The sequence below is a fragment of the Melopsittacus undulatus genome, chromosome 4, assembly GCF_012275295.1.
Source record: "Melopsittacus undulatus isolate bMelUnd1 chromosome 4, bMelUnd1.mat.Z, whole genome shotgun sequence".
NCBI classification, from domain to species: Eukaryota; Metazoa; Chordata; class Aves; order Psittaciformes; family Psittaculidae; genus Melopsittacus; species Melopsittacus undulatus.
This window is the reverse complement of record NC_047530.1, coordinates 3119092-3140332: the sequence shown is the minus strand read 5'-3', so window position 1 is coordinate 3140332 and position 21241 is coordinate 3119092. Positions and strand designations below refer to the sequence as shown.

The 21241-nt window shown below is 42.4% G+C and overlaps 1 protein-coding gene across 1 annotated transcript in view; it reads right to left on the bottom strand.

The window, feature by feature from the left end:
* ABTB2 (ankyrin repeat and BTB domain containing 2) overlaps positions 1 to 21241 on the bottom strand; it is a 137883-nt gene that overhangs the window by 47021 nt on the left and 69621 nt on the right. The window contains exons 2-3 of the mRNA XM_005154176.3: positions 3535 to 3681; positions 670 to 880 (exon numbers count right to left, since the gene is read on the bottom strand). Coding sequence (XP_005154233.2) covers positions 670 to 880; positions 3535 to 3681 — 358 coding nt within the window. The remainder of the gene's footprint in view (positions 1 to 669; positions 881 to 3534; positions 3682 to 21241) is intronic.

Sequence of the window (21241 nt, the reverse complement as noted above, 5' to 3'; positions counted from 1 at the left end):
TCAGCTCTCTGCTGCCACTAGCCTGTCAGGCAGACTGCCAAGGAGCTGGGCAGGAAGGAAACCAGGGAGGTTTCTAACAGAAAAAACATCCCTCTGGAAAATTTCTGACCACTCTAATAATGAGCCTATTTCAGAGTCAGTTATGGTGCTGGCAGAAGGCAGGGAGACCCACTGCATTTTCTGTTTAGTTATTGGCTTCCTATATAAATGTCTTTCTATACCAGACACACAGCATCAACTGAAGGAATCCTTAAGGAGGATGTTCATAAATCCCTTCAAACTTCCCCACAGTGAACAACATTGCTCTTCCTGAGAATGATGACAATTGTTAATTGGTGCTATTGAGAAGGTAACATTTTCTTTGGTATGGTCTTTACTGCTTTAGGCAACCACATGTACTTTTGGCAGCATCTCTAGACAAGCCTTGCTGGCAGCATATAGTATATGCCTCGCTCGGAAAGACTGCATGAAAAAACAGCTCACTTTCCAGTTCCAATTCCAAGGCTTCATAAACTTGGCAAGGCTGACAACATAATCTGGCCTGACTGCAGGAATAACTGATGCCTGATAGGTAGCATCCACAAAGCTGCCCATGCACACAATAGCTACGCTACAAAAGGAGACCTTCTTAGCCTAACTCCTTGATTACTAACAGTTCAACCTACGTACCGTTCGTTGTTCAGGGTCATTCTTGGAGGGTCCAGGTTGGGGTTCTCCATAGATTCCATTTGAGGACAGCGTAGGAAGTAGTAGAGGGTGTGGAGAGCATCAGGGGACCAGGAGATGGGTTGCTGCTGCCGGGTTTGCCGAATGGGGCTCATGCCTGGGCGGATGGTGTTCAAACACTGCATATGGTGCATTGCTCGTGATACCAAATCACCTGCACAAAGAGAGAGAATGCAAAAGCATCTCTTTACTATTAATTCACCGTTCTCTTAAGTACACCTTTTGAAGCAAATGAAGTCTCTCTCAGCTAAGAGAAATGGCTTTTGTGTGCACTTAATCTTTTTCCTCAACCAAGGTATAAGCTGTCCTCAAGCTGCTACTCTGCAGGTTGTTGTATGGGAAATGAAACTTTCTTTCAAATGACAAGTTATTAGTTACAAACAGAATGAAACTTCTCTCAGTTACCATACATTCAGAGCAACAGCTGCACTGTGGTTTTTCCATCCTGGTTTTCTCCTCTTTCCAACCACATATACCCAGTTTCTTGCCTGCCTGCTTAATTACTAATGTCTGCATAATATCCACTGCCCAACCTGGAGTGTAGATTGCCCAAGGCAAAGCTAGTAGCACCAGTACAAATAGTCTCATCGCTGGCATTGCCATTTTATATTGTGAGATTGTTCCCATGTCTTTCAACTGGATTATGATGTTCCACCCTCCTACCCATGAACTTGTGACAAGTTAATGATGTTATATTCAATATAGAAATCTCTTCTTTTAAGGGGTCTACTTCTCTCACTCTCTCTCTAGCTGTGGGTTTCTCCAGAATAACAAGACCTGACTCTCTTCTTAAGAAGCCATTCTTCATCCTTATCACTGTCACAACCTGTGCCAGATATCTACCCCTGAGCTCTGTAAAGAAGCTTGATCCAAGAGCTCTCTGGGCTGCTCAGTCCTCTTGGGTCTTTGAACTTGAGCCAATGAATCAGAGCACTGGTGGACCTGAGGAGGCCTGGAAGAAGGGGACCTGTATTACACAGTTTCTGCTCAGAAAGGATTTTAAGACTGCAGATTGTTTAAAAGTTCACAGAGCAATGACCCCAAGACAGCAGCTATGCAGTTACATAAAACTGGTCTTTGTGCAAGAAGCTTGCCTTGGGCACACCCTGTTTACTCTTCTTTTATTGTGGTGCATTACAACCTCTCAGGAACTTTGTAATAAAGGCTTCAGACATTAAATCTTTGATTAGTGTGACTACCATACTAGTGAGCTGAACGATTCCTATAGATTACTATACATAGCCAGGATCTATTTTTGCTTTGGGAGAATCCTCTGTTGCTTTATATTTTACAGTCCCCGAAAACTCTCACAGGAAACGTTACTCTATTGTGTCTTACAGTTACAATACTGGGAAAGGATGGAACTGAAATAGTTGCCCCATCGCAAAGGTGGTTCCTGAGAGAGCGTCCTGAATGTAGCCACATATGAACTAGTCACACCTCCCTCTGAAATACTTAGGAGGCTATTATTTGTTCATTTATATCTAACAGCAAGACACTGAATTTACCAACCAACCTCTGGCTGAACCCATGGGGGTTCTAGTGTTACACCAGTTAGGGAGAGCCCCCTCCAAAAACTAACGCATGTCTAAACATGATAATGCTATTAGTGGTTCAGATCAGTGGAGCATTAAAGAGTTCTGTTTGCAGTGTAAAGCTGTGCCACTCATTTGTGGCGTAATACATTCTGCTTAAGGACCCACTTCAAAATGGAAAAGCCTCCTAACATCTCTGCCTTTCCACTTTCCTGATTCTCCAGGATCTAAATGTTTTACAGGGATAGCATTGGTACTAACACAGGGTTTGCGCAGTTATAGCCAAAACGCATCTGGAATTCAAATCTTCAGCGCAGAAAAATGTTCCTTCTCCTTTGCACACTCACTCTCTTGATTTTTCTGGCAATGTGCAGCAATGTTTAAGGAAAAAAAAAAGAAAAAGTAGGCAACTGTATCAGGAGATCTATTCACGAGATGTAATGACCAAGTTGGCCAAAGCTGGGATGGGGGAAGAGAGAGAGGAAGCTGTATTCAATCTTAGGCCCATGCTACAAATGTTCTCTTGTGTTCCAGGATAAATAGAGGTGTGTTAAAGGAATTTGAAAACCTCAAATTAAGGCAGGTTGCAAAATAAATGGTGAAACCCACAAACTGGCTCTGACATTCATTAGCATTCAGATGGTGGAGACTAAGAAAGTGATGCCAGCAAAAATGTTGCAAGGGAAAAGTAGAGTGGGAAAACACAAATCATTTTTGTTTTCTTTAAAGGGGCTTTGTGAGTAATTTAGGAATGGAACATTTCATTTGGTTAGCATTAAAAAAGAAAGTTTTGAACAAGTTTTTGTTACCAAAGTGCTCTCAGATTTTTTTTTCTCCCTCTTTTTGTCTTTTAAGTAACCCAAAAGTTTTTTCCTTGAATATCCTGCACCCTTGACATCTCCACTGCACAAACACTAACAAAGAGAAGCCTCTTCACCAGCTGAGGGAGGTGCCACTGCTCTGTTCCTCAAATGTACAAGAAAGCCTCCAGAGGCACCTAGGCAAAAGCATCCATCTTCTGTTGGCACTAACTACCAAAAGGCTAGAGAAGTCACATCTCATATATCTCCAAGGTGATTAAATATGAAGCAGTTTAATGAAACAACCTGATTTCCATAAACAGCACCACAAGGCAATTAAATCTTACACAACGTTAGCCAAGTACTGCTCACACTGTCAACAATGGCAACACTCCCACTGACCTCAACAGTGGAGGGACTGGCTCTCCTGCTTCACAGAAAGCAAGCCAGGTTTGATTACAGCCCAAACTTACTCAGTTCAGAGATGCTTCCAACGCAAGTTGCCAACAGAGACTGCTCCAAAGTTCGGAGTTCCAGCTGGGCATAAGCATCAGCCCTTCCATCGTTGCACACAGAGCCATCGTTGTATGGGCTGAAGTAGGCAGGTAGAGACAGCACACCTGGGGATGAGAGCAAACACAGGTCCATTACAAGTGAAGTTCCAGGAAAGGAAAAGCAGCTCTCTAGCAATAGGGAACTTGGATATGTTTTGCACTTTTCTTGGGAGACTCATGGCCTTTTGAAGAGTTCAAATAAAATCAAACAGTGCTGTAAATACCATTGGAAAGGCTGAAGCAGTGAAACTAGGCTCTAGGGAGTAAGGCTGGGTGTTTCTACAGCCTTTAAAAGCTAGAAACAAATTGCAGTTGAGATAAAGCTACATGAAAAGCTTTAGTGAAGTCTCTCCTACTGTTTACACAACAACTCAGCTGTGCACACACAGCTTGCTTTGGAGCAGCTATATGCAGATTGTTAGATAGAAGGGCCTGATTTTTCGAGGTGTGGAAGATCATCTCAAGCCCACTGAAGTAAATTGTAACTGCAATCTTTGCAACTCTGCAAACAAACCCATGGGCTATGCCAGCTCTTTGAACCTCTGTGCAGTTTCAAATGCGCAGACTGTGGTTTCTACATGGGGGAACCTTTGGATATGTCAAACTACACCCACAAGTTTTGAGTCTGACTGCATTTTCATCGCTATAAATGACCCCTCAATAGGAGAGATTAGAAAGATAATTAGATCGCACACACACATTTACCACACACACACTCCTCCTATTTTATCTTCTTAGCATAACCAGCAGGTTGAAGGAGGTGATTCTCCCCCTCTACTCTGCTCTCACAAGACCCCATTTGAAGTACTGCACACAGTCCTGGGGTCCCCAACAAAAGGACATGGAACTGTTGCAGCAAGTCCAGAGGAGGCCACGAGGATGATCAGGGGCTGGAGTACCTCCTGTATGGAGACAGGCTGAGAAAGTTGGGGCTGTTCAGCCTGGAGAAGAGAAGCTGCGTGGAGACCTCATAGCAGCCTTCCAGTATCTGAATGGGACCTGCAAGGATGCCAGAGGAAGACTCTTCATCAGGGACTGTAGTGAAAGGACAAGAGGTGATGGATTTAAACTGAAACAGGGGAGATTTAAATTAGATGTAAAGAAGGAATTCTTCACTCTGAAAATGGTGAGACACTAGAACAGGTTGCCAAAAGAAATGGTTAACTCCATCCCTGGCAGTGTTCAAGGCCAGGTTGGATGGGGCTTGGAACAACCTGGTCTAGTGGAAGGTGTCCCTGCCCATTGCAGTGGGCTGGAATTGAATGAGCTTTAAGTTCCTTTCCAACCCAAAACATTCTATGCTTCCATGATTCTTGCAGACATGAGCATTAATTCACAGTAACTGAACAGAATGATGGATTTCCAGTTTTGTGTAGTTGTTATTGGGACCTCATCCTACTCTGTGCGTATCCCTACAATTCATTTGCATTGTTGGCAAATTAGAGATTGCTCGCTGTGGCACAGAGGGAAGGCTGGGAATGTGACCTTTAGAGCTGACATGAGGTGAGAAGCATGGATATGTGACCGAGACTGGGGTGTGAGTGAACCTGAGTCCTCCAGTGGCACCCTAGGGTGGATGTGATGAATCACAGCATGACACTGCATCCACAGGTCAGGTGGACTCCAAAAAGCTGCCTGCAGCCCCCTGAGCCAGTGCTCTGTACCCGTGTTGCTACCAGATTTGCAGCTGTGTTCAGTTTCTACCATGTTTTTAATTATGGGATCTATCTTGCAATTCCAGTAGCACATCCTGGCCTAATTTTTATATGATTTCAGACAAAGACACTTACACCCACAACTCCCTGCGCTCTTCCCCTGCTGCATCCTGTAGGTTTGATTTATCCATGTGCAGCCATACCAATATACTTCAGCTTAGACCCACATTTCCTTCCCACCCTCACCTTCTGACCCTGTCTCAGTCTCAGATGTGGACATCACTCCTACTGCAATGACCTCCTGTCACATAGGTGCTGTGTATTCTTGTCAAACAAACGCCTGCCAGATGAATGGCAGCGCATTGTGCAAGACCTTTGTTTCTTTGTCTTGGGGTCTGCTTTTGATATTTTATGCCGAATTGATCTCTCCTACCCTTTTCACATCCTCCTTGCATCCTGTTTGGTACTAAAGCAGCATCAAAAACTTCCTGGATATTTTGGGGAGAAGGGAATCATTTATCCTGTTGTGCTTCTTCACTGTACATCACTGTTAATAGAGAAAACCCTGCCAATGCCCCCTGTAACCTGAATAATGAGGAAATGAAGAATTTAAGAGCTAACAGAAGTGAAGCATGCAAAAGAGAAGAGCTCACTTTAAATATACTGTAGCCTCCTATACAGAGGCTAAGCCACTTCCTTTTCCATGTTGCAGCTATGAAAGGATGTTTTAAAGACATATGGATTGAATTTATGGCAGAGGGAGAATGAAAATAAACTGATTTGTCAAAAGGTTCAAATAGAGGCACATAATTCTACAGAGGCAAAAACAGAAACTGGCAGTTACATTACTAAGGCAGGCAGGGGAAAAAAAAGGGGGCACATTTTCTGTGCCAGCCGGTTGCAGTTGGTTCTGTTTTCTAACAAGGAATTAAAGATTTGTGGAATGATTTCAGTTGGCTCTCAAATGAAACAGCATTTTCTCAGTTTTGCAGTTAACAGTTTGTCAGGGTAAGAGGAAAGAGGGGTGATTTATTTACTTTGGGAAAAATTACTCATATAAGATAGTCATGAGCAAGATTTATGTTCCCGTGTGCCGTAGTAGGTCTTAGGAATATCCTCTAAGTACGAGAGAGAAATAAGGAAGTTACTGAGACTCTGGCCACGTGCCAAAGCCCTATGATTCCACTGGGGAATTTCCCTGGGATCAGAGCAGGGTATGAATCAGGGCCTCATTACACTACATTTCACAGAGGCTCCCCACGTCTGGCAGGTCCCGATAGGTATGAGCAGGCCTGGGAATGAGAAAACACACCTCTCGACACTACTTTGGAGACAGATAGAGAGCAGTAACTGAATGGGCAGCAAAGGAGAAGAATATCCTGCATTAATCAGGATGTCCTCTCTGATGTTTCCATTAAGTGTGCGGAGTTGGAAAAGCATCCATAGAATAATAGAATCATGGAATGGTTTGGGGTGGAAGGGACCCTGCCTTGGGGAGGGACACCTTCCACTAGAGCAGCTTGCTCCAAGCCCCATCCAACCCGGTCCTGAACACTCTAAGGGATGGGGAACTCACAGCTCTTCTGGGCACTCTGTGCCAGTGCCTCTGCACCCTCACAGGGAAGAGCTTCTTCCTTAGATCCAACGTAAATCTCCCCTATTCAAGTTTGAATCCCCCTTGTTCAAGCCAATGGTATAAACCATATGGGCACAATTTCCAGTTCTCTCTGGCATTCACATTTCTGCACAACACTAGTTTTAACCACAGCTGGCTAAATAAGCAACACTGTAACTGAAATAAATCAGTTCATATCAAAACACTCTCTGTTTGAAATCACATTAAAACTGCCCCTTTATTTTCTGATGTCCAAGAATGTATTTTCCCCACAAAACAACAATGTGAACCCAGGACATAATTACCATAGAGGAACAAAGCACTCAGGCGTACACAGCGCTGTTCCTACAGCGTTTTCTCTGATGTGGGCTATGTTGGGTTTCCCATACATCCCTGGCTGTATCCTGGCATTCTGGTGATGATTTCTGGTTTAATTAACCAAGATTTGAAGTATGGGATCCAAGCCTAAGTTAGTAAGAGTCTATTCATTTGAGTATGATTTAGATCAAACCTCAAGAGCACCAAGAGCTAAGAAGTCACCTCTCTAGAATGGCATGAGGCAACACCTTGTAGCAGTCCAGTTGAAAGCACGTTTGTAGCTCTGTGATTGCGGAATGGCTGGCTAACACTTTGCTCCTAATATTTCCACAGCCTTTGAAATAGCAGCTGGAAATAAAGGCATATTTATTCTACTTCAAGTTAAATACAAAACCTGTTCATGGGCACTTGCTGCCAAGGATTTAAAAGGCAGTCACGACTGGGTGAAATTCCAGTTAAGCAGTTCCTTAAACTCCAATTATTCTGATTTTGAAATTGTTGTCTGTAATCTGATGCTTTTTAACGGCAACTGAAAATGTTTCCACAGTCTGAAGCAGGTCCAGGGAAAAGTGTTCACACTCTTGGATATCCTTCTGCTTTAAGAGGTGCAGTGGTTGTGCTGAGAGCTTTGGCTGCAACATGTTTGCTCCCATGAGCAGGGCTGTGCAGAACTCTTGCGTGGTGTCCCTGAGCTGGGCAATCCTCAAGCAAGGCAACCTCTGTAAGGAATCCTGGGCCCATCTCTGAATGTCCCTTGATAATCCAGAGGCTGGAACCAAGTTCTGCTCTTCTGATATCCAAATACAAGCCAATGCTGCCTTTTCCTGAAGTTTATTTTAAGATATGAATGTTTAAAACCCTTATTTCAAATGATTTTTAAAGTACACATTATCTTCGTGCTTCATGCTGGTTGCATGTTACACTCATGGAAAAGGACTGGCCTCCATTTGTACCTTGCTATAATGATATTCTCTGTGCTTTCTGTACTTTAATCTACATCCTTGATGTCAGGAGACAACTTCCTAGTGATTAACTCATCAGCCATTTGATGACTTTTAAACACTTACACGATGTCTGGAGGTTAAGATGAGGCCATTCACACATGGCAAAGGGCCAAGGAGACTTGTCTGGAAAGCACTTGAATTCTGCTGTCTGGGATTCCTCATGAAAATCACCCAGGGTGCTAATTCCCTTATTTCAGACAGGCACTGGCTGGACTCATAAGAGGTTAGGCAAAGAATCAGGAATATAATTAGGACAGGGGTACACACTGTAAATTACTAACACAGAAAGAGTTCCTTATTTGTTTACTCCTTTAAATGAACCTAGTAAAGTCTATGAGACAATACAGTTTATATTGATTTCTCTCTTTGGCCAGAATAAACATACGCTCTCTGGGCAGGGATTCTCTCTATGTATTGTGTTTGTATTGCACCTAAACAGCAGCAATCGGTACTGAACACTCCCATAATACAACTCAGAATAACAGGAAACAAGTGTCTGTTTGGCAAAACCAAGCAGAAACAAAAGCCCTTAGAAAATTCAGAATTGTATTTATATGTTAGAAAAGGTTTCTAAAAGCTCCTAACACTGAAAAAAGGCATTTATGTGAAATCAGAACCGCTGTGAATATGCTAGAAAAATGGATTAGGAAACTAAGTAAGAAAAAATGGTCTCCAGCATGAGTGTACTTTCGCACTGTTTGGCTTCTAATCAGTTCCATGAGAAACAGTCAGCTAGGTGAGAATGACAGCTGATCCCAGTGAGCTGAGCTGTGATTTGGAAGGCCAGAAACTGGAAGGCGAAAGGTGATGACCTGACTGTACTGAAGCAAACAGCCAAATCCCACCGCTTGCATTGGACCCGCTTAAAAACCTCATCCAATTGCAATTGCAGTTCCCACATTGGAATTTGGCTGTGACATCAGGATGGCTGTCACCTTGCACAAAGTCCTGTAATTCTTCATGGCAAGGAGCATTCAAGGCTCTCCTTGTTCTTTGTTTCCCAGTCTACCAAGCAACACAATGCCACGCAGTTCCCTCTTGCCAATCAATTCAGAGGACCTAGAATTAATGCCAATTCCTGGATTGCTGTTTTCTTCTTGCTGACCTACCACTGCTTGGAAAGCTCAGCCCTCCTTTACTTTATTAAATGAGAAGGAATCATTCTGACAGAATATAAACAAATCCTCCCACCTCTCTCAAAATCAGGCAACCAAAGCGTTCCTGATAGAACTCACGCAAATCTAAACACATCAGGCTCTATAATCAACTGCAGTCATGCTATAGATTGTGAGAATGACTTGGGATCAGGAAACAATGCATATAATTGCTAACATATAGGAAAATAATGTGGCTTCTGCTATAAAGCAGGCAGGAATCCCTGTCAGTTTGTCTCTGTCAGCAGTAAGAAAAATCAAACACAGTTGCTTGTATCTGCATCCACATTAAACAGTAATTCTGTAATTGAAAACAGGAGGGAAAGCAGAAGCAGGAGGAGCTTCAAGCAGAGAGAGATCAACTTTAAATCTTCTGCAAGTGCTCAGCTGGATCTCTGCACCGATAAATGTTGTAATCTGTAATTTCTGGACAGATCTGATTCACACAGCACTCACATGGGCCTCTGTCTTGGTGTAATTGCTCTTAGAGACAATGTCACCTTCAAATTAACAATACGCAGCTTGCATGGACTGCAAGAATGTTATCAGAGATGTGTTGGCTGAAAGCATGCAGTCAGGTCCTTCCTGTAGCTCAGTGTCAACAGGCATTGCTTCACTGAAGTATCAAAATACCTCAAAATAGAGACTGAAGCACTCTTCAAATCTACTACCTTCTTTCTGGGGTGCAGGTCACTGCAGCTCCTTGGGGTCCAGAAGCAGTCTAAGCAGTGGAGCTCATTGCTTCTACAGCAATGACACAAGGTGGAACACTGCCCTTCCATGAGCACTGCCATAGGAAGAGCAAAAGCCTACTGACAGTCACTAGAGATACTTAAATGCTCCCTTACTCCTAGGTAACTAACTGTGCCCTATCTTCATCCCACACTTGGAGATGTTTAATACACTTTGCCTCACTTCTGCTATGAAAATGGAGGAATTGGGCTTGAAGTTGAAGGGGAGGAGGTAGGAAGTATCTATAAGAACTATTATACTTCAATCCAACAGTGATATACAGGATCGCAAATGGCTACAAATGTAGGAGAAAGGCTTTGGTTTAGTACCGAGTTAGTATTTACTGAGTCATTAATCCCACTTCCATATCCCTGTGGTCTTCTGGACAACCACTAACCTGGCTTGGCCCCAAGTGCTTAATTGAACATAAGCACAAGGGAACATATCCTTGGCTTATATTTTAATGACTGCCAAAAAACACAGCAAACTTTATCTTTAGCAGCAGCAGTAGCAGCATACTTTGCAAGATAAGTTATCACTGCTTTTATGAGATGGGAATTCTCATTTCCATACCCTAGGTGGAGAAACAGACAGAAGGAGAAGGAACTACCAAGCTCATGCATCAGAACCAGCTCTTTACGAAGTCCAAATCTTATTTTCAAGATCCAGTAAGGCACATTAAAGAGAAAATCCCATATTGGGCCATAAATATCAATGAAAAAACAGTTTTATGAGGTATGGTATAAATAGATGATGAATGCTGTCAAAGAAATACAAACCCAAAATCCTGTGCCAAAAATGACTGTGGTCCAACAGACAGAAGACTGAGCATTAACCAGTTTACTCAATCTCAGTGTCCCACTTCACTTATCTGGAAAATGCGGATCTTGCTTAGTTCCTGCTGAAGGTGGGATGACAGAAGCAGCATTCTTGCTTCATCTCTCATTCTCATCATACCCTTTCATGCTACTCTGCATTTCAGCAGTGTCCCCATTTCCCGTATGTGTCAATAGAACATTTTTTGTCCTTTAGCAACAGTCCATCTTTCATCTACACAGACCTTTTTATCTCCAACAACCCCAAAGCTCTCTGAGACAAAGCTACTTCTGAGATGAAAGGACACAGGACTGTGACAATATATAATTCCACCTCCATGGAGCTTATGATATGAGCAGCTTTACCCAAATGAGAGGGTTAAGAGAGGCAAAATGGATTTTAACCTAGTAGAGTGTCATGGTTTGAACATTAGGACATTTATTCTGACAAACAGCAAAAACACTGTAAGAAATTATAAAGAAGAAACATACATACACACACTTTAAGAAACAGCATATGCAAGCTAAACCCCAAACTTTATTCTTAGAAAGAGATACAACAGGCAAACTATTCCAACTCCAGGAACACCAAGTCTTTGGTGACACTACTGTGGAGATTAGAAAGTTTAGGGAGGTTTATATCTCTTTTTCCATTCCCTTGGAATTCTTTAGAAGTTTCCAGTTTAGGTGCTTTTACAGTAAAACCAGCTTCATTTGGAGTAACCAGTAGCACTACAGCAACTGCAGGCACCAGCTAGAGCCCTCATACCCTCTACAATACCCTCTTCTAATCCTTCCCTTATTGTTCACTGTCCTTCCTGAAATATGGTCTTTGAATCATGCCCAGTTCTCCAGATGTGGTCTGACTAAGCTCTTTGTACATGCCATAATGACCTCTCTTTACTTGCGCTCAATTCTTCTATTTATACATCCCATGATCTGTATGCTTGCCAAACACAGAGAGGATAGTAAATTTATATCCTGTGTCACTCCCAGTTCCTTTTCTTAGGGAATGTCAAGATGGAGAATCTGACCAGGGTGTTACTCCAGAGTAATCCCAGGCAAGCCCTTCTCAGCTCTTCCAGACTAATCTTTTGAGAAAGCTTATTCTACATGACCCCTGCCCATCAGCTTCTCTATAGAGGTGAGTCCTTGGCCTGATAAAATCTACCTTCCTTAGACTCTCCTGGATGTAGTAAACATGCCATTAAAATACAACTTTAGACCTTGTGGTCACTTAATAATAAACATCAAGACTGGAATGACATCAGTTAATAACTTAAAATATCAGAGCAGCACAAGAGCTGTTTATCCTATGCTTATTTGCCATGATGAAATGCCCAGAGAAGCTGTGGCTGCCCCATCCCTGGCAGTTTTCAAGGCCAGGCTGGATGTGGCTTGGAGCAACCTGCTCTAGTGGAAGGTGTCCCTGCCTGTGGCAGGGGGTTGGAACTGGATGAGCTTTAAGGTCCCTTCCAACCCAAACCAGTCTGGGATTCTATGGAAATAGGAACTCAACAGTAACCAAACTACTGCTCCTAAAGGACTGCTTCTCTTTAGGTGACTCAAGGATGATCTCCATTAGCTTCCAGCAACCTTCTGCTGCATAGCTACCCAGTCTGGATTTTGTCAGGGTGAAATATACATCTGTCACTCAACATAAAATGGAAATTTTACCTAAGTGAAGCACAGCACAGCCCTAACACCATAAAGCCTGACCTCAGGAGGGCACGGTTTGGAGTCTCACTCAGATGATCACATGCATACCGTGCCTGCAGATGAAAATGAGTCAGGTTTTGAGTCACTGGCCAGACAACACAGAACTGGGAGGGTGTATCCTGGGTAATTCACAAAAAAAGAACATATATTGTAGATTTGATAGCTAGACTTTAATCTCCAATATTGTCACCATAGCTATAGTAAATTGCTCACACCACCATTTATGCGCATGAGTAGTTTACCCATCACAAGGCTTTGTCATTTGTATTCCAAAACTGCCTGGAGCCCAATATTAGCTTTAGTGAGCACAAGTTTTTGTGGCAAGAATAAACACAAACCTCCACCATAAAGATAACGTTGTATTTGACATGCACCATTACACAGGGTTTACTATCTAGGAGTATTTTGATAGTACTAAAGCCCAGCAACAATTCTATCTCAGAACAGAAGCTATTTCTTTTATTCCCTCTAACACTTGGAAGTATTTGGGAGGCTTTGTTCCCCCACAATACAGCAAATCAGCCTCTTACTAATGATAGCATTTTGCAACTTTCTGCTTCCTCACATGAAAGTATCCTGGCGATCTTGTCAACAATGACCAATTGTTCAGAAACTTATAAGTGGGGTTGAGGAATTCCACTTACTCACCAACTGCTGAACATTACTCTCTGCCTTTGCAATTGTTGTGGTTTAAGCAACACCTTAGCCTATTTCTCACATCATGTGTGGTACTAAAGGACCTTCTCATACCATCTACATTCGTGCTTGGCTTGCCTCCATGATGAGCCACTTGCTTTGGCTTCTAGCACCTATTTCACTCCTTACTTCTTCATCTGCATTCTTCTTTCTTGTTGTCCTTCCCCACTCGCCACTTAGGCATCATCATCATCATGCCTGGACTCTTCCCAGGATTCAGCCTTCCAAGGCTCAACACCAGTTACAAACAGGAGTAGATACAATATCTGTTTCTGAAAGTAACCTTTAGGGGTAGCAACACTGTAAGAATTTGGCACTATTTGTAAAACTAGCAGAACCAACAACTCCTCCACAAGCCTCTGGCCTGTCTCTCCCATTGCATAAGTGCCAAATGCATTTCAAAGTCCAAGTCTCTTGGTTGTAGCCATTTATAGTTGGTATAAAAAGCATAACTTGTACACTTCCATTAGAGCACTAAATATAACTGCCCTAAGCAAGCATTCACTTTTCAAACAGTACCTCTTTGAATTTGGCTTTCAAAAGAATGCTGTTGCCACTATGTTATTTATAGACATTTACATTAAGATCTAAATACTTGGTCAGGAAACCACTCAGATTAATGGACCCCCAGCATTGTTTTCTAACTCTAAAGAAGCTCAGAAGTAAACCAGGTTGCCTGTATTTTTATTCTAGACCAGCATCTTTTTTTGCATGAGCATAAAAAGCAGCAACATTTATTGTGCTCAGGCTGAATGGACATGGTTCTGTGAGGAATCTGGAACCATTACCACATATTTCAGGTTTTTACCATCTTTCCGAATCTCAATCTTTCTTGTTTGTTTGTTAAAAGGGAAAATACATTTTGATATCTTTGTTACACCCATGCACCATATCCATAATGGACTGATTTTGTGTTGTCTTGCATGTGACTTTCCAATTACACCATTTCATAGAATTATAGAATGGGTTGGGTTGGAAGGGACCTTAAAGATCATCTGGATCCAACCCCCTGCCATGACCATTTCATAGCATATGATTATTCTCTTGAGCCTTGGAACATCATTTTGCAGAGGTGACCTCCTTCAGTTGCTGTGGTTGACTGTGCTGCTTGTTCTTTAAACATCATGCAGTCAGTTATCTTTCAAGTCATCTTGAACTACACCATGCTAATATAACTTGACTACAGTCATAGGCAGAGGCTACTCAAGCAGCAGGACCACAGCAACCCACTCACTGAGAAGAGGACAAGAAGAAGGCCATAAGCCAGCTGCAAACAGACAAGCAGGCAGCTATTAGCATGTTGTTGCATTCCTCTCCCCCATCTCAGCTAGCACCCACTTCCAACAAAGAACCACCCTGCTCCCAAACGTGAAGCTATTCCTATGGCAGCATCTCACTTGAACAAGATTAAGATTTTAGAGAACCTTCCTGAACGAAGAATCTTGGAGGAAGAACCTTCCATTGACAGAAACTAACATAGCTGGAAACCCTTTTCTTTTTTCTTTTCAAGAAATTATCCTAGCACTACCTGTGTTTGTAAAACTTCTGTAGCCATTAGGCTACAATATAAATTCACATTTCTTATGGTGTTTCCCTGTTTAATCCACACTACGTCACTCTATATCGTCATCTTCTCTCTGATGGCAACACACAGCATCTCTACTGCTGTGAAGCAGAGATGCACAGTATGGAAGTACTTGAACAGCAAAGGTCCATAACGCATAAATAATCCCATACCACATAAGTAATCGCTTTTTTTTCGGATCCAGCTGTTTGTATGCAACCATTATATCTTATGAACATCAATAGCTTTGACTATTGCCAAGACAAAAATGGCTTGGAAGGCTTTTCAAATTTGTCATGACAGATGCAGCTTTGGGGAGGCTCAAAACTATCTAAGAATACTTCTCATCTCAAATAGCACTTGGATCCCTTCACCAAGTGAGTGAAGCAACAGTTCAAGTAAGAGACTGCTCTGTTAAAACAAGACAAGCTGGTAAAGGCTAAAACTAGCCTGCACTGCAGCTCTATTTACGGAGATAGGAGTAAAGACTGGAATAAGAGATAGGACACATTACTGAGATCTGAAACCCATCTAATCCACAACATAGACTTACTTAGATTTTTAATTTTACTTAAGACCCATCTTTTTCTCCCAAAGAAATACAGGTCACAAGGAAGGGAATGGAGCACACACCAGACTCCGAAGCACTAGAAACAAGTACATGGAAGAAGGAAGGTGGGAAATGAAGGGGAAAAACCAATCCAAACATTCCCTACTGAAGGAATTAGTGAAAAAATGGGAGAGCACTGGAAAAAAAAAACTCAAACAAAAAGTCCAATAAGAGCCACTTCTGCTTTCTTATCTTGGAATTATTTTCTTTTCCCTAAAACCTCTCAGGATCTTGGGGAACTTGTAACACTTTATGTCCTTTAACCTCCAGTATCATTTGTCTCCCATCCCCTCTCCTCACTCCCTGAAAAGTGGCACAATAAACAAAGGGTCATCCAGCAGAGCAGGACTGGTGTTAAGCCTTTGCTTAACACCAGTGGAATCTGACACCCAGTGTAGTTGTCTGGGCATAGTCATTCCATTTCCACATGCACCTTTGTGGGCCCATTTCAAGATCAGCATAAGCAAGACACAAATAGAAAAAGAATCCCTTTTGAGAATTTGAGACCTGAAGATACTTGAGTTTGGTTTTGCTGGTTTACACTTCTTCAGGGCAGAATAATCAAACATGCACAGAAAAATGCTACAGTCTCCAAAATACCTATTTTCTCCAAGATTCTCTCCACCTTCTTGCCCTATTCTTACTAATAAATCACTGATTTACTGTCACAGCCCTGCAGGCCCAACCACTGCTTCTTCATCTCAGTAGGAGCCAAATGATGATTGAGATGCCAATATATTAGGCTGACCTGATTCAAAGTGGGATAAGGAACAAAGCATTTGTGCAGAGCAAAGATAAGTGGATATATATCAAGTGCTGAGCCATTTTCTGTGATGGATTAGCACCTTCCTTTGACCTAATAATGTCAGGGGGTTTCTATACTGACAGCAACTAATGTGGAAATCTTTGTGCTGGGTAAAGCCAGTAGGAATCCTGCTCTCCAGCTGCACTATTGCTCTATTTGTATTTTGCTGGGTGTCTCACTCAGGTATCAGCAATCCATCTCCTTTATCTCACCTTGAGAAATGTCACTGTAGTGTCCACCAAACTATCTCTAGCAGAGAGGTTTTTCCACTCTTCCTTTGACTTTTTGCCTGGAATCCCATTTTTACCAGTAAACCAGCAGGTCATGGATAGTAATTACCTAGCCAAGGACTGGATGGAAAAGCTTTCTCAGTTCCTAGTGGTGTTGCCAGCAGCAAAAAGCAGACGTCTGGCTCAAATCTGGCAACTGCAGTTTTACCAAAACCAGAAGACAGCAAAAAAGTTGGTATACGCAGAGAAAACTTCGGTGTGAGTCAAGCCCAAACCTCAAGTTTGGCCACATGCACTAGCTAGAGCTGTATTATATAGTGTTTAAAAGTCCATTGTATCACTGAGAGGTGCCAAACCTGCAGCTTTTGAGTCCTGCAGCTATTGTAGCCTCTACTATTCTCACTTCCCAGATGGCCTGTTCTCAGAGCTACCTCTGGATCTGCAGTGCCAACAGTGCAGGATGCTCAAATCCCAGCTCTCCCATCCACCCACCCCACAGGTGAGTGGCACTTGTCTAACCTGGTACCTTTGTCTGGAGACTGACTCACCTCTCATCCTCTCTAAGGTGCTGACCTCATGAAAGATCAGCATCATTGTATCATGCTTCAGGCGAGATTGCACCTCTGTGTCTTCACATTCCCATTCCATGCAGACTGAAATAGATAAGAGGGAATATCTCCAGGAGGCCTAAGGCATTAAAAACTGAAGGCATTAAAAAGCTGAAGGCTTGGTACCCTCATTGCCACCTACATTGTTTTAAACCTGCATTACACTACCTCCCATATTGGAGAGCAGGAGCACGGCTGCTCCTCTTTGACCCTGAGCTTTGTGTTCCTGGCCTCTGCTTTTGTCAGAGTTGGACAGCTTGCAGCTGAATCATAAGATGCTTCAGGAAACAGAGGGATCTGTTTCTCTTTGTTATCCTCTCAGTAGGCTCAATTTTGGTGACATTAATTCCTTGCCTTAACTTAAGCACTGTATAAACACATAAATGCAAGTGCAGGCATAAAAGGGGCAGTAGCAATATATCTGGAGGCAAAAGGGGATGGGTGAGACTGCAGCAACCCCAATTTAGTTTGGCTTAAGCTGTCCCAAAATCACACCCTTGCATTGCTATCACGTCCTGTAGAAATAATAGAAACTGCTGAAATACTTAGAGTCATAAATTAACTTGTATCCCTTAAATTTATCTCTTCTGCTTTTAGAGAAAACAGTAAAAGACTTACTTTTAGGAGTCAGTAGAAAACTTATCCACAGTTTTGGCATTCTAAGACAAATTGAATTTGCCAAGTGCAAGAAGTTGTTTATATGAAAAAAACCAGAGATCTGGTTCCAGAAAATTTATTATGATCCACCTGATTGCAGCCAAAATATTACATCAGCCTCGATAGCCTGAGAATGGGAACAATATTACTCTCAAATTAGCAAGTTGCTTGGTACAACAGGCAGGGAGAAATGGTTTTGCAGGAGGTCTGGGTTCTCTCATGGTCAGTTTGCTTCTCTGTCTCTAAACTTAATACCTGTAACCAGAAATAAAGATGTTTCTTTTCTTCACTCCTGAGGCTGGTTTTTCATTGGTTGGCTGGTTGTTGGTTTGGGGGTTTTTTTTGGAGGGGAAGTGGTCCGTGTTTGTTTTTAAAGCATTCTAATGTTCTTAGCACAGTGAGTATCTTTTACTAACACTTCCAGAATTCGCCCTTATCAGGTATGAGTTTTCATGGTTCACACTTATAGATGGATGAATGCAAGGCAGCTCCAATCCAAAAGCCATAGAACCACTGCTACTGCTATAAGATAGACTTAAATATAGTGCCAAAGAACTCTGTGTGTGGTGCTGTGTTTAAAAAAGGAAAATACAGTACGTGCACAAAGGTCAGTTGATTCTGAAGTATATTAAAGATCATAATGACAGAACACTTCTTCAATATTTGGACAATTTCACTCCAGAATAAAATACAGCACTGAGCCAGCTACAATATGACAGCTCATCTAATAATGCTCCCTTCCTCTACCAGTGCAATCAAAGCATCCATGTTTCCAACAGCTGGAGGGTGATTTCTCTCATTTAGCACAACTGATAAATTACCTATTTTATGAGAGTCTAAGAAGCCAAGACTCATAAACCCTCTGATGGAGCTGGCACGACATCATTAATCCTGAAGCAGTGTTATGGATGCCTTTTATCTTCAAGTATCTAAAGGAACTTTCTTATACATTAAAGGAGGTAGTTCACAGGCAGTGCTTCCTAGAAAATGGAAATACAGCCACTGCTGGGGTGAAAGGAAATAAAAAGCAGGAGCTGCCCACACACAGTAACGCTGTCCTACCAATTACGAAAGCAAAACCACTATCCTGCAGACATATAAAATGTTCAGCTATTCCTATGCACTGATCTGGGGAATGCAGAGAAGTCAGGGCTGGACTAATGTGTTTGCCAAGTCCAAAGCACTCCCCAGTGCCACAGCTCAAAGCCCTGGCCTGCCTGTTCAGGACCCCTCCTGAGTTGGAGGCCACAGAGAGATGGGAAGCATGGAAGAGTCTGTGCTTGTTGCCACAGTACTTATGCTGGGCCAGTCAGAACAGCTACTAACAAGAGAGGAAGCTTGGCTGGCCCATGTAGACCAACACCACCATCAAAGGGTGTTGATGCTGAGGGTCATGGAGTAGGTCTAAAAAGCTTTGGAGAGAGCAGTTATTTCAGCTAGGCAGATGTTCCTATAGTTGTATCCCTGAGGAGACAATAAGAAGATTATTCTGGTACCATCATTTTCAAATGGAAGTCAAAAGTTTCATGCAACTACACAGACAGAGGATTCACAAAGGGAGCTTTGGTGCTTTGACTCAGCTTGGCTATGCCTGCTGAGGAGACATGCTACAGAATGGAACATAACCCACAGGCTGCTTTTTCCCAACTTTGAACCATTAATTCATTTCCTAATGTGGTGACTTTGTATACTATATTCTGAGGTATTCAAGATCACATCACTCATTTTCTGAAAGCTGTAACTTTAAAGATACATCCTGATATAGTTTATCACGAACAGTATCTTTCCAACTGCTTTAACTCACTTTTTCTTAATCTCTTGGCCTAACCTGTTGTGTAAAGCTCTGTACTTTTAAACTGCCATATTCAGCCCTGGAGGCTGTAGTTGCTGGGCAGTTAGGGAAAAGGCAATCTCTGAGTACCTTTGATGTTACTCACACAGATGCACTGACTAATTGGTCATCCCAAAATGTATTGCAATTCCGGGTAAATGCTGCGGTACAAGCATTACTGATACACTATGGAAGAAGATAAAAAGGAAAAGAAGGTAGGAAATTCTCTGCTCACACACAGAGCTTTTGATCCCTAGAATAATGCAAACCTCAGGACACAGGGACACAGGTTTCCATGCTGACACACTCTGCAAGACTTCTTTCTTTAAGATGTCTTTCTGTCTATGCATAACGTATTACTAAATAGAATCTACCTCTTTATGAAGATCTTCAGGCAAATGTAAGAGGATTTTTAGAAAGACTTTTCCTACTTTCTCCATCTCTCCCCCCCCAACACACTTCAGTATTCTAATGAAGACCTTCAGCTTCTGAATATTCAGTTCTTAGAATGGTGAATCCTCTTAAACAGCTCCAGTAATCTTCCATTAATCTCCCACCAGAGTTAATATGCTGGGAAAAAACACAATAATCTCTTAATCCTTTTGGGCTGGGGGAAGTTCCAGGATACAACATTGAACCTAAAGCATTTAGTATCTGACCTAAAGTTTTCTTTAAACCATCAAATATGTGCCCAGGATCAAGAGGCTCCCTCCAACTTATCAGCAAGTTTCCACTCTATCAGCTACCTCCATGAATACCAAGGGCATCCCAGATGGAAAACTATGACTCTCAAGTATATAATCGAGGATTTTCAACCCCAATTACAGAAGTTCTCATGCCTTCACTGATTTCAGTTAAATGATCTCATGCACTGGCTTGAGTAAGAACTGCATTACATCAAACCACAAAGAGTCCATTGCTCCCTTTTCAGACATGGTTAAAGTTCTGAGGTTCAGGTCTAACTGGGGCCTTTAGGAACTGCTTCCAATTCTGCATTTCCCAGGGGGGAAGAAAGAGGTCTCTTTGAATGTCTTGTCTAAGAGACTGAAAAAACAAGAATTCCTCCTCCCCTTTCTTCTGGGATTCAATGAATAGCCCTAATCCACTCTTTGCAGGAACACTGATATATGTATTTCAGTCAACTCAGCCCTTCCTCCTTTTAAAGTAGTTTGAAGTTTGCAACAATACCTATCGACCCCCTTTCTTCAGCTACCACAGATCCTGCACAAAGGAAAGATCGATATCACTATCTTTGTTTTTCAGCAGGAGAAATGGAGGCGGCATCAAAGCCCTTGCCCAGAATCATTCCCCAAGGACTGTGATGGAGCAGGAAACGCAGTGCTCTGGAAGTCAGACACATTCTGATGAAAAGGGTGGGAGAACAGAAGAGGTTCTCAATAATTCTCTTCCTGTTTGAACAGTTACTGGTGAACACAAGGTACATGGAGCAGTCTCCAGGAGAAATACATCTCCAATGAACAGCTTTATGCAACATACTTGTTGTCGTAGCTTTATGCAACGTACTCGTTGTCGTGTAAGTCCAGCTGGTAAGTCAGAACCATGCAGCCACTCCCTCTCCCACTTCTTCCCCCCCAACTCCAGGAGGGATGGGG